The 14,392-nt window shown below is 34.7% G+C and overlaps 1 protein-coding gene and 2 non-coding genes across 5 annotated transcripts in view; 2 read left to right on the forward strand and 1 right to left on the reverse strand.

The window, feature by feature from the left end:
- The window catches only part of LOC124359500 (ras GTPase-activating protein raskol-like), a 342,763-nt gene that overhangs the window by 155,008 nt on the left and 173,363 nt on the right, over positions 1 to 14,392 (reverse strand). Inside the window, exon 1 of one of the 3 annotated variants that reach the window (XM_046812277.1) lies at positions 5,514 to 5,740. The exons of the other annotated variants lie outside the window; for them this stretch is intronic. Coding sequence (XP_046668233.1) covers positions 5,514 to 5,676 — 163 coding nt within the window. The 5' untranslated portion in view covers positions 5,677 to 5,740. Of the gene's footprint in view, positions 1 to 5,513; positions 5,741 to 14,392 lie in introns of those variants that run through there. 3 annotated transcript variants of the gene reach the window in all.
- Trnas-gcu lies at positions 9,716 to 9,797 on the forward strand. The gene has a single exon. It is a non-coding gene; the product is annotated as a tRNA-Ser (tRNA).
- On the forward strand, positions 13,784 to 13,856 carry Trnav-cac. The gene has a single exon. It is a non-coding gene; the product is annotated as a tRNA-Val (tRNA).

A 14,392-nucleotide genomic window follows, 5' to 3' on the forward strand; every position in this document is an offset into this window, starting at 1 on the left:
AATGTATTTATTCTGCAATTTTCTCGTTGTCATCATGATTACCCTACGACAATTTTAAAATATCTTCTAACGCTCAGCTAAGTCCCATAGAGTGATATCCACCATCATCGAGCTCATTTTAGCTTATAAAAAGACTTAGGAGCTATGTTCGAATCTGATTCGCCAACAAATGCAATATTTGTATCCCAATTTTCACAAGTTGTTAGACAAATTTGGATTAGGTAAATTTATTTTTTAAACATACTAAGATTTTCTTTATCATTTATTAAACTATTGAGATAGTGCTGCCTAATGCCTACTCCACACGCCCAAGTATGAGAGCAAACAATGCAGAAAATACAGACCGACAGCACAGAGAGGCAACATACGCAAGCCAGACTGCGTGACGGCGGAAGTCACATCTGAATACAACCGCAGCCGGAAGCATGATGCTGTGTCCGGTTTCCTGTTTTTTAAAAGCCACTCTCCACACTTCCACATCACCATCGCTAAACTGTTGTTACTGATCTCCATTATACTCCGCCGTGGTGTTGTGTACACCCGAGAGCAACAAAGAAGACCGTCTGAGTCCGGCCAATAGTGGCACAGTGCGTCATCGCTGTTGCCACCATATTATCGCCTCGCACTCGGCAAAAACGCTCTTATTATGCTCACTTATATTTTGTTGAAAACCTATTTATGGTTTAACATATTCTCGAGTGGATATTCAGCATGTGCTACTGAAATCTATTATAATTTATGCGACATATTATGGTACAGTAACAAGTCATTACTTTGGTTCATATTAAACACTTTTGTATTGAATTTATCACGATCGTCAGAAATTTCATTTTGTATATTTTTAACACTAATTAGTAAAGAATTAGTACGATTAAATTTTTAGAAGTAATTATTGGCAGATTTATTGAAATAAACCTGGTTTTCACATTCCTATACGACATAAACGTTTCTCTGCGCTGGAAAATAATAATGTATTATATTTTGCTATTTTTTCTTTGGTACTAAGAAAATAATTAGTAATATATAATATATTATCTTTACATTAAATAACTGAAGATGTGAACAATTTATATAGTGTTAGTTAAACTGAAATCCGGCTCAGTTACTGTTATTGCATGATTATACTCGTATGCTATATTTATGAAGCTTTATTTTAAAGCTGATGCATTAGAATTGATGTGTGAAATAAAGTGATGTAAAGCTGCGTGTAATGGTGTGTTTTACAAGCATTTTACAATTAATGTAGGCTACAGCGTGTTCCAAATTTTATGCACCCTGAAGGGATCTTGGAAACTACACAAACTTGGAGATAAACTCGAGATAATAAATAATTTTAATTTATAATATTTAAAAACTATAAAGAAATTCTGTCATGTAGATTTCATATAAAAAGACCCTTTAATGATCACTATAGCCTATAAACATTAAATGTGTGATTATTAGTCCGAACACCGAACCTAATTTAAAGTTTATTGACTGAGCGTTAGCGAAGCGTATCACTTGAGTGCTGGAAAATACAAATTCTGTCTCTGTAAACCTTTTTGATATCTCGAGACGAAATCACTTGCAGACTGTAATTTTGTATGAGGCTGAAGTAATATAAGCAACATAAGAGTTCAATGACTATACAGGTCACTGCATGGAATTTGGCTGAGCGTTAGCGAACATTTCGACATTGATTTATGTTTATCCATGACGGCAACGAAAAAATCGCAGAATAAATACAACATTGTTACAAATCATAGAGTAAAATCATTAACATGTTAATATGTAACATAGAAAAAAATTCTGCATATTATCTGTTAAGCGTGGTGTGGCGTACTGCTATTTTGTATACATAGCTCTGTATGTTGTATACATCTGCAAGAGTTACAATAAGCATCCTTACATTGTTTACTGACATCATGTTGTAGGCTCATTGACGATTGTTTAATATATATATATATATGTATATATATATATATATATATATATATATATATATACATATATATATATATATATATCTACTAGAATAGAAAAAAAGATACTAAATATATTTAGTAATAGACTCGTAATTAGTGTTTGTTATTTTCTCTGGAGACAGCACGTGGGCATATCATAGTTTCAAGTGTGCAGCATGTGGGGTTTTTATGCCAGCTATTTATTTTTAACATATCTTTTCTCTACCCGCTTTTCACGTTACAATTATCATAATTGTACAAAGGCTCACACAGAACTTGTACAGGATAACAATTTTTAATCATGTCTACCAACTCAGCAAAATATAATTAGTTTTTTATAGCAGTTCGACATATTTTCGCTTTGACGGTTTAATGAAGGTGGAGCGGCCAGACAGAGAGGTATGTGAGAACCAGACACAATGCGAGAATAATTATACTTACGAAGGTCAGGCGTGAGACCGTGCTACAGTGCTCAGACCCAGACCACGTAAACCTCTGCTAGCTTAAGCCTACTCGTACAGACCGCGACTTGAAGCCAACAATATAACACTTGCAATCTTCATTTTATGTTAGACTCCTCCATTAATGTGTTCATTTCACAGAGAAAGCAAAGCAGAAACAAGCAATGTGTCGTCGTCTGTACCACTCGCGGTGATGGCAAGGCGTCGAATTAACACGTTAACATCTTTTTCGTAGTAAAGATAAGTCTAATTTTTTTATTCAATGATTCGCGATAGAGTAATAGTTAAACAAACATGTGACATTATACATAAGATAAATTTTATAGACAATATCCATATAGATTTTTTTTATTCACTTACTCCGGAATTTTTTAACATTTTGAAATAAAAGACCAAAATTTTAACTAGCCAATTTTTTGAAAATGTGTCTAATATATATATATAATGAATTAAAAAATTTGGTATCTGTAATGAAACGATATTCAGTTTTAGCATTTAAGAACACACTAAAAACCTATTTTTTATCGTAAAACTCTGAGAGATGTTTTATTTTAAACTTATTATGAATACGCATCCAAACGCTTTTTAGATTTTTTGTAAAGTTTCTATATTTAAAATTTTTAAACTATGAATTAAAAAGAGTTGAGTTCTTTCCTAAATAGGAAATAAATATATTTAAAAAACAAAAAGGCGTTTCGTTCGGTATTAATTATACCACAAACATAAAACATTTCCTATAATTATACGCTAAAACTAAGGTCGTCAAAGTATTTGTAGTTTAAAATTGTTCTTACGGAGCTAATATCAAGAAGGTCGCCATTACATCTTCATCCTAATGTGGAACTTGTGGCCTAAAAACGTTAGTCAATAATCCATATCATATATTTTAATCACTACCACTCAAAAGGTTAAACAATGACGATTACAACGCTATTTATTAATTCATTCTATAAATATTGTCAAAACAAACATTTTAAATGTTCAACTACCAGTTACATACACATACTACCCGAATTTGGATGCATTATTTTTGAATTGGCACAGATTCCAGATGGAAAGAAACGCTTGACAGCAACACGAAATGAACAAAGACGTAAGAGCAGGAAGAACGATATCGGATATAGCTTTGGAGCGAAATTTCAGGTCTGGACAGCCAAGTTCTCCATTTTAGTTTTCTTGCGCAACTGGCCATCATAAAATGAGTCATAAACGGACTCATTGAGCACAGCAATAATAGTACCGTAACATGAGAACAGGCGTAGGATGAGTATATTCAGCTCCATTTGTTTGGTATGTTCATGACACATACAATGTTTTAGTTTGCTCTAGAAAATGTGTGCAGTTAGAACTATCGACGATGTACAGTTTACATTAAAAACAATCATATATTTATAAAAATACAATCATTCATTAAAAGATTAAAAATTTCTGACTAATGGCAACTTGTCTTTACATTCTGTAAGAAGGTCCCATTATCAGGTTAAACGCTGTGGATACTTTCCTAAGGTGGGTTGATATGTCAAGGAACTGGACATCAGCCAAAGCAAGTTTTGCATGTCACCAGCTTGAGTATGGGTTTTATCCAAACTTCATAGAATTGTCAACTCCTACGCTGTCGACGTGTCTCCTTCTCGCCTTCTCGGGAAACGGCTCAACTGCCAAAACGAATACTAGGCCTACTAAACGTCAGAACCCTTCGATCAGTGACTAGCAACAGCGGGCGTAGGCCTACACATTGTCTAGTAAGATGAACTCCCCAATAATCAAATCATTCGGGTTTTCATGGAATGCAAGGGCAACCAAGAACTTGGAGGGGTGGCTGACGGAAATGGATGGGGGGGGGGCGGTTGGAGTCTAAAAGTGTGTCCACCTTTCCACCCAAGGATGCGACTGTACAGCATCCATTTCCTGAAGGTAACTGAAATTGGCTGATGCAGACATTCCCGTAGGGACCTTGGGAAACGCATGTCTTTACTCCAGAATCAAGATAGATCGTGGTGAAGACAAGCACTACACCGGAAGCTCCGAAATCTAAAGATGGGCATGTAGTTCTGTGTGTTAGTTGGTGTGTACACAAGTCGTGGCCGCCATATTACAACACTTGTTTATCCCGAGCGGTGAGGTCAGTGCTAGTGGGCCGGATGAGCGGTTGAGCTGCGGTTAGGCTACTGCGGTTAGTCACTGCGACGTCAGAACTGAGCTGAGCCATTGAGCAGGAACACTACTTCATCACGTGATCCACCTCTCGGCCTGGTCGGGTTACAGAAATATCACAGTACGCTCCTCATGCACAATGCTAAAGCTTGTAACACGGAAATATAGGGTACTTAGTTAGGTTTTCTCATACGAAAATTTGATTTATCTTTGGCCAAAAACAATGTAGAAGAAGCCATCCCTTGGTCGGGACGAGTCCCCTTACTATTGCTGGTGAGCAAAATATCCAAGACGATGAATCTCTTTTTCAATGAGTCCGTGTAACACGGAAATATAGTGTACGTAGTTAGGTTTTCTCATACGAAAATTTGATTTATCTTTGGCCAAAAATAATGTAGAAGAAGCCATCCCTTGGTCGGGACGAGTCCCCTTACTATTGCTGGTGAGCAAAATATCCAAGACGATGAATCTCTTTTTCAATGAATCCGTGTAATACGGAAATATAGGGTACTTAGTTAGGTTTTCTCATATGAAGATTTGATTTATCTTTGGCCAAAGACAATGTAGAAGAAGCCATCCCTTGGTCGGGATGAGTCCCCTTACTATTGCTGGTGAGCAAAATATCCAAGGCGATGAATCTCTTTTGCAATCAGTCATAATAAATGTGTAAAAGTAAAACGTTCTGATAGTGTGCTATCTAAGTTTGTTGGAATAAAGCAATATGAAAAATGTGAAGTAGTCTGCAGTGATCATTGAAATACAAGCAGAGGGGGCGCGCGCTGGAGGAAGACGTAATGATACCGGTGCCTTACTATTGCACAAATCCTTACTATAGATAATTATCTACTATACGGTCTAAATTCACAAAATAGCAAGGTCATTCTAATGTCAAAACTGAATTAGGACGTCATCTCAACCTGTAAATATAAATAATCAGATATCGGTAACAACTTACAACAGGAGTCCCCTGGAACCTTGAGGAAGGCGCTACAAGGACGTTCTATGGTGCAGCATAGAGAGCTGTTGGTGCTGCTGCTGTTGTTGTTGCCACTGTTGTTGTTGCCACTCTTGGTGCGGCGCACGATGGACTTCCACACGCGTTTGTAATTGTTAGACATCGCGGCGCGGTGTCACTACACAGACACGGTGAAGACTGGCCGGTCGTGTGCAAGTGCGCGCTCGCGTGCTATACGTCATCCGCCGCAGACCTGGCCACAAGACGCGGTAGATAAGACCCCCGCCGCGCACTTCCTCCTTCCTCGCCGAGCTATCGCTTCCAGTCCCCGTCGTTCTTTGGCTACCATCCAGGACACAGAAAGTTGCTTCTGTATCCAAATATTACCTCCAAACTTAGATTCGGTGTTTTGTTATCACTAATGATGTGGCGCACGAACGAAAAAAATGCAAACTAACCTCCAAGCACGTCACGTCGAGTAGCAACTACATTATTACTCGCGTACTCAGTAGTGTCGGCAGCGGTCTACTGAGATCTAAGAACAGATGACTAGCTCACACACCGCTAGACAAAGGGACTCCCATCAGTAACAGGAATGAGAGCGGAAGTAAGCGGCCATCTTGACGATCAGCTGGGCAGTCCTAGCGTGACCAAGGACGCTTCCGCCGCGGGCCCACCCTTGATTTAAATATTACAAATGGAACACTTATAAGAAGGCAATGCTACGGAATCACAATGCTCACAAGTTGTTGAGGAATACATCAGATTGTACAAGTACGTAGGCTATAATATATTATAGAGAGAGCTGCATCATGAATGCACATTTTTAGATTTTGTTGCTATTTTTGTAACAAAATTTAACTATCAGCTGCGTTATCTGGAAAAGTATACTTAGAGATCCCCTAGAGGTTCATAGACGAGTTACAAGGTATTAGTCATAAACAGATCCATAATTAAGAGCTTGTTAAAACTATTTTATGGCGACCCATTCATTGCAGACATCAAGTAGGCGATTAGTACGTTCACACAAACGCCATTCTTGTTCCTAAATACATTACTGACATCCAATGGCGTACCTAGAAATCTTTCCTTGGGGGTATCCCTAACATAGGAGTATTGGGTATTTGTAAAACCCACCACTTGCGGGGGGGGGGGGGATATTTGAAATATTAGGTCCTAAAACCGTTAAATATATTTCTTCTAAACTTATAAAAGGAGGATAAACATCAGGTCTGAGATTATAGGACATGTGTACAGTAAAACCACTCTACCACCAATCACCAGTGTAACCTTATACAGGGATAATTAAAATCTTCTGTAACAAGTACAGTTTGTATAAAGTGTATATAACTAAAACAAAACTGAATTACAACATTAACAAAATATTTAAGTTTAAATCACAAATCAAGACCAAAGTTAAATGATTATATCTAAATGGTTGTTCAATAACCCCAAACAATGTAAATGTCGATTAAAACAATTCCTAAGTGTCTAGGACATTTTACTCAGTAGCCGAGTTTGCGATGGGCCGCTGGGATGGTCGCCAGTAACAAATAAAAATAATTTTTTAACTCCCCTTCTGATGTCCAAAGAAAGTTGGGGACAGTCGAGGAACCGACGAGAGGTGTCACATACCCAAATGTAATTTTAATTTGATATTTATCTATTATTTACTTAACATTAAATTGTGTTTATTATTAGATTACGACTTTTATTTTTTTATTTGACGCTTGCAATACAATTATTGTTGTTTCCTGTAATAAAGAACATTATTATTACTCTACTCTACTAAAAAAGTTCAGTAAAGTAGCGTATCCTAGAACGTTAACTAAACACTAACTAAAAGAGCTACAATGACCGGGGTTATATTTAAATTTAGCTTGTTTATTTCTGCGTTTCTACTTATCAAACTGTTTACAAACAATAAATTCCAATTTTTATATTGACACCAACGAAACATTACCGGTTTTTGGCAATTTTCAACCAAACTCCAACTTGGAAAATTCATTACTTGGAAATTAAGATAGATACACGTGTACTGCAATTGTAAATATGCTAAGTAAATTAAAGAACAGAAATTTGTAAAATTTATTATTAAATTACCAACTTTATTTTAATTCTTGAACGTGTGGTCCACAAAATTCGGCATCGGTCATAGTATAGAGCTTAGTCATTATCTTGAACATGTAATTTTTTAAAATCACTAATTAAAACGATTAATTTTTGTCACATACTAAATTGAGCAAAGTTTTTTAATTCACTGTAAACGATAACTGTTCGTTTTAACGCGCAATGGCAGGCTGCCCAGGGCGGCGATGTCTCGTAGTGAGAACGAATAACAGCAGAGCTCAGCAACTCATACTGTGACAACTGATCACGTCGGGACTACTGTAGAAGATATGTTTTGTTCCGGTTACTAGTTTTTACAGAGAGTACAAATGTTACCGTAAACCGAAAGTACCCGGTACAGGTCACTGTTACAGATAGTTACACGATTACCACCGTTCCTGGCATAAAGTACTCGGACTAGATTAGCAATAGCAGTACTGTAACTGGAACTGTACCTGTACCATTTTAGTAGCACTCTGTAACGTATGAGTCTAAATCAGTACGAGTACATTTTGTATTCGGTTACTGAAGTACCGGGTACAGGTAGAATAGACAGTAGAATATATAGTAAGAACTAACCTCACTTTCGTGGTTGCTGCGTGATGGTGCAATTAAAATATTGAGGATTTTGAAAATAAAGTTGAAATTGAATTATCATATGTGCAGTGCCGTGTATTTTGTAAACTAAAATAGTTATAAGGTTTGAATTTATATATTTGATTTTTATTTATTTCAAAGTTCCAACTAAACTGTCATTTTTAGTCGAAAATAGACTATTATGTTATAAATTAGTTAAAATAAAATACTCTTGGAGAGGGGGCACAGGCCCCGTTTGCCCCCCTCCGGCGCGCCCCTGTTGACATCACCATTACCCTTATTATTTATTAATATGATGATTTGAAAATTATCCACAGCAATCATCATTATATTGTAGTAAAAATCATGAACATTAAATTTCTTCAAAATTGATTGCATTCAGATAAACAAAAATGCCAAATACTATATAAAACACAGGTATGTATTCGGTTAAAATCAATACACTACTCGGTTTACGTTATTCACAACTTCTAGTGGCACATTTGTAATCTACACATGTTCCTTCTGGTCTATTCGTGTGCGATGACAATAATTAATGTTTAGTTGACAAAAATGTAAGTTGTACCAATTTACCTGTAATTGTTGGAAATATTAAGTGGTATTAATTACTCACATACACACAGTTATACAGAGGTCCTACGAAAAATTCAAAAACACACTTTTACTACGGTTTTACAAGAAAATATTTTATTCCAACCTTTAAAATCTATTTTAAAGTGACGTATATGAAAGAAACTCGTTAAAATGGCCAGGCGAGATAATGATCGTGAAAAGAAAAATGATTTAAAATATTACGAAATACTTCGTTCTGGCAAATGTTTTTTAAATAGAAAGTTAGTGAACGAGATTTTTATAACATTACCTGGATTTCTATCAGAATCCTAAATATTCTCATTAATTTTGAAAAAACTCAAATAACCTATAGTATTTAGCACCGGATTTGTAAAAGTTAAACCCGTAGTCTATCGATTAATTAAAAACAATCAAACGTATAAACGCACTCAAGGAAATCAATATATACGATCTTTGAATAATAAAATTATATTAATTTACGAAACAAAGCTTGGCTGGCTGAATAGTGTTACAAAAGTTGGAGTAACACAAGTAGGTTACAGAGTTGGAGTAGCTACAATAAGCGTAGTGCTATCATTTTGGGGATCACGGCAAATGAATTAAGAAAGAATTGATTACAAGCGGTAATATGTGTCTTCTTTATTTATAATGTTGACCTGTGAACTTAAGACAGAAAGAACACTTTTGTGTTAACACCGATCTCATTATTCTTAACACATAAACGAAATCCAATACAATAAAGTCCTACGAAATCTCTAGAAATTAACGAAACTCTCGTTAATCTCACATGCGTACTATTTTGAATTTATATGAAAATCACGAAGGTCTAAATGACACAATATAATAAAAATAAAAATCAGTATAGTAATAATTACAATGAACGCCCAGTGTCACCAGGTAACACGCCAGTCCTCCCCACCACAGACGAGGTGGCCGAGTGGTTAAGGCGTTGGACTGCTAATCCAATGTGCTCTGCACGCGTGGGTTCGAATCCCATCCTCGTCGATTACTTTTTGCTACCACAAACTAATCAAAATTATAAAAATAAATGTTAATTTAGTGATGCACGGAATTTTTTTTATTAAGTATACAAAACTAAATTACATAATTGACATTTTAAGTTTATATTGTGTATGTATTTAAAATATTCAACAAAGCCAGCCAGCCTTTCTGTTTTGAAAGTCATCACAAATGAAATTGTTATTTTTATTTTTAAATGTAGTGGTTACGATAAAAGTAATCAATCAAAATGAGCTCCCTCCATCTTCAACCTTACTCTCATCGTAGATTCTTTTTAATCTCTTCAATCTTCTGTAACCTATAACGGCAAAGAAGTCTTACTCATGACCAAAATTTCATTTTCGTACTTGGTTTAAATTATTACCAACACGACCGTTTATTGTTTCTTAAACTATTTATAAGGATCAACTGATGGATGCATTGCAAACAAATATGGCTTCAAATCGTAAATTGTTTTGAAGATTTTCCAACATAGCAATCTTTTATAACTAAATCTCCTCAACATACGCTTTAAGAAAACTCTACATCAAAATACTGTTTTGTATTGAACATTACTAAAAGTTTCTTATGAATTTCTTATTCAATCTCAGCAGTAGTATATTTTATAAAATCAACAATTATTTAGACTAATAAATTGTGCTATCTGTTGATTTATTTTTCCAGTGCAGATACCCCATAACTGCATCACTATTTTAACTTTTCAGCTACATGGAAGTACGAGAATTATTGACAAATGTATTCATACATTTATAAACAAGTAGGAAAAGTTTAAAATAGGAATAAAAAGTTTTCTAAATATATGGATAACACAAAGACGCCTAAATTATGATGTGCAAATCGATTTCTTTGTTTTACTTACAATGAAATCGAAGCAGAATAATAAATTAGAAAATATTTGAGTTAATTTCACCTTCTTTACTACACATTGCAGCAGAATAATAGTAATAATGTACGTTGGCTGGAGGGGAGGAGGCAACCTTGAATTAGTTAACAATTGACATTATAAAGTAAAAGAACTGGAAAAATCTTATAAAAAACCCTTTAAATTACGTCCAGGATTACACATTTATATAAATTACTAGCAGTTATCCTCACCTTCGCACGATGAATTATTTCCTGATGAATAAGAGGTATGTTATACATAGAAATATCCTTTTTAAAAGGCACACCAATCACTTGAGATAAGTTATGGCTACTGGAAGATCTCCAAATGTCCTGATCCATTGTAGAATATGTTTAAATTATAGCGTTTCGATGCCCAATTCGGAGAGTGAATAAATTTTTATAAGCGCCAATGAAATAACTAGAAATTCGATCAACAACCCAGTGTATTTGATTGAATGGATCCACAGAGTTCAGTAGAATTTGAACTAGTTTAGAGCAGTAGGGAGAACTCTTTACATCGGAGTCCTTAGCATCGTATAGTCTGTATTGTGAGAGCAATTATATGATTTTACGATAGAGACATACGGTTAATAACCAAAATGGAAGTAGATATACTTGAGGTACATACGTTTCATGTTCTCGAATAATATCAACATACACACTACGTTTTGCGTGACAGAAGCACATCACAACTACCATCCAAACTATCACAACTATTTGTTTACATAAATTTTGTTATTGACGATGGAGGGTTTGATAGGATAACAGGATTTCGGATATTTGCCATGTCACAAAAGGTATAACACAAAGTATTCCACTTTCATCCGTGCCGGTGTCATGTTTGATTGTGTTTCTCGTACTCGTGACTTGTGTACGGGTTCTCAGTAGCGACAACGAACGCCTGGACTAGACTTCAAGCAACTTTTGCGTATGTTTGACCTCTTTTCTTACCCTTCTTTTCTTCTTTCTGTTCTTTATTTTTGTATATACTAATACCTCCCCCACCTGATGGAGAGGATGGATTCCAATCCTCAAAACTTTGTGTTATACCTTTTGCAACATATAACGATGGCAAAAGTCCGAAATCCTGTTATATTTACGTTTCGTTTCTGCTAATTTCCCAAAAGGACGCATATGCTTGCTTCACGTCCCACTCGACTTGTATTGCCTCTACCCTCGGTATTCGTTCTGTACAATACAATGTATATCCAATGTCTATTCACTATGTACCCTATTTCCCGTTTATAGCCTAGTATTTGGCGTTAAATTAATTTTTATCATATTTGACAGTATCATATTTCTTATCAGTGCAATGATCTCGGGCTCGCCACGCTCGCTTGTTTTCTCAAATTGTACTCACGGGACGAATGGTTCGTTAAGTCATGTAAGTGCTCGTGTCTTCCATGTTTAGCAACTTTAAATGTGCGTTCCACTGCGTCAAAGGACGCCAATTAAAAGTATCGTAACCGATCACAATTTTGTTCATTAAATTGAATGTTACAACAATTTTAAATCAAACAATATCCAAATTTAACAAAATTTGTCACTTTCACCCGTTGTAAATAGAAAAGGATAATACTATTGTACTGACACTACAGTTTGCTGTGTATTAAACTCCCGAAAACTGTCTCAGTACAGCTAAAATCTGTAGTTGATATGAGAACAAAACTATTAACATTTATTCCTGCAAATACAAAATTATGTAACACGTTAAATTCGACTTCTTGGCCTAATCACACGGTTGAGTATTAAATGATTTCTCCGGTGACCACATTTTGAAAATTAAAAGAATAGAGCTCCAGAAAATTTCCAGAAAAGAAATAATGTCCTTTTAAACTGTTTACAAAAACGCTTTATATAATGATACATTTTGTGCTGAAATCGTATTTGAAAACGAAAAGTGTTTGTGTTTGTATAATATAATTGCTAAAGCAAACCCATTTTCCTTTTTCTTTACACTTAGTCTATTATTATTGCTGAGCCGTTGTTTTGACGGGTAATTTCGTTAACTTACAGTTATAGTAAAATATGTCATCGATTGCTTGCTGAAGGTGTGGAGATGAGTGACACGAGCCAATTACGAGATGAGCTATTTTGGGATCAGTTCTGTAAAATTGTGAGTCAGGTGTACAGAACGGGGTAAGTTGTTAACGGCAATTTAGTTTATGTTGTAAGGTTTACAGTAACTTTTGTACTTATAAATTACCTGTCAATGTGATAGGATAGAAATGAATAAGCCAAAGTAACAAGTGTAAAAAATACAGCTGTAAAAATATACAGCTGTATTTTTAATTAGTTCCTGAAAAGGCCTTCCTAATTTTCATCTGATAAGAGGGAGTTTTAACTTGTCTGATCAATTGAAAAAAAAGGAATCCATAACGGACTCAGTAAAAAAGCATTTAATATGTCAAATAGTTTCAAATTATATTCTTCTTAAGAGTTCTACAAGTATCTTTTATCAAATAAAGATTTATCGAAATAAATACTAGATTTAACTAAAAAATAACGTTACAAATAAAACTATTAAATATTATAAGCTAATAAGATGATTAGTAATAGCTAATTAAAAATTATAAGCCAAGACTTTATTTCTACACTTGCTATTTGGAAATAAATTAAGTTAATTAGCAAGTAGTCGATGTTAACAATGTGGTTCGTTTTAAGTTAGTAATAAGAAATATTTGTAAAAACGCCAATTGTTTTGTCCAATGGGCTCTGTAGGATTATATATGTTGAAATGTATTATTACTAATTTTTAATGCTTAGTTTTCTGGGAAGCCACCTGCCTACGGTACGGACCAATCCTCCCCCTTCGCCAACACGGGCTCGTCAACTAATTTCCTTTCCCAAAAATATGACGGCAACCCTGCATAATCAGCTATAGGCCTAAAATCTAAACAGTTTCGAACATGTTTACAAAAAAATTACTCTAAATTACTTTTTTTAATTATAGTATATGCTTTGGATTAAAACATTCATTTATAGAATATCAAACATAAATTTAGAAATTTTGTCTATGCAAGTTTAAACAATGAAAAAAAGAGAACAACGCCATGTTATTCTACTGAAACAATTGTTTCTAACAAGTTTCCGTAGTGTAGTGGTTATCACGTGCGCCTCACACGCGCAAGGTCCCCGGTTCGATCCCGGGCGGAAACACTTATATTTTTGTCAATTTTTTATACTAAAATAATTTTTCTTATACAAAATCTCAATTTTTGTGGTTTTAAAATGTCTTATTAATAAATAAGACGATTTTTAGAATACAGCGCTACACATTTTAAATACATTTAAAAGTTAATAATATTATATTTTAAGATAAGTTTTTACTGATCTATTTAGATAAATGCATTTATTTTTACATTTATAAGAAGACACGTCCACAGGGTAAATTACAAGCCTTAAGACACTCAGAAAGCGTTTTTATTAGTAAGAGTAGAAAACTAAACTCAAAATGTATTTATATAAAAAATGTACTTTTAAATGCATAGCTCACTGTACATATACATGCTCAAAAATTAAAAAAATTGATGATAATTGGACATTTTAAAATTCAATCAAACCCGTACATCAACCATAATCAATCATGTGACCCCTTTCCGGTTTTGGTACAAGAAACGGAATTCTCTGTCTCTATTCTACCCTGAATATATTACTGAGGACTTTTAACTTATATGAAAAAAGTACGATATTGT

The sequence above is a fragment of the Homalodisca vitripennis genome, chromosome 4, assembly GCF_021130785.1.
Source record: "Homalodisca vitripennis isolate AUS2020 chromosome 4, UT_GWSS_2.1, whole genome shotgun sequence".
NCBI lineage: Eukaryota > Metazoa > Arthropoda > Insecta > Hemiptera > Cicadellidae > Homalodisca > Homalodisca vitripennis.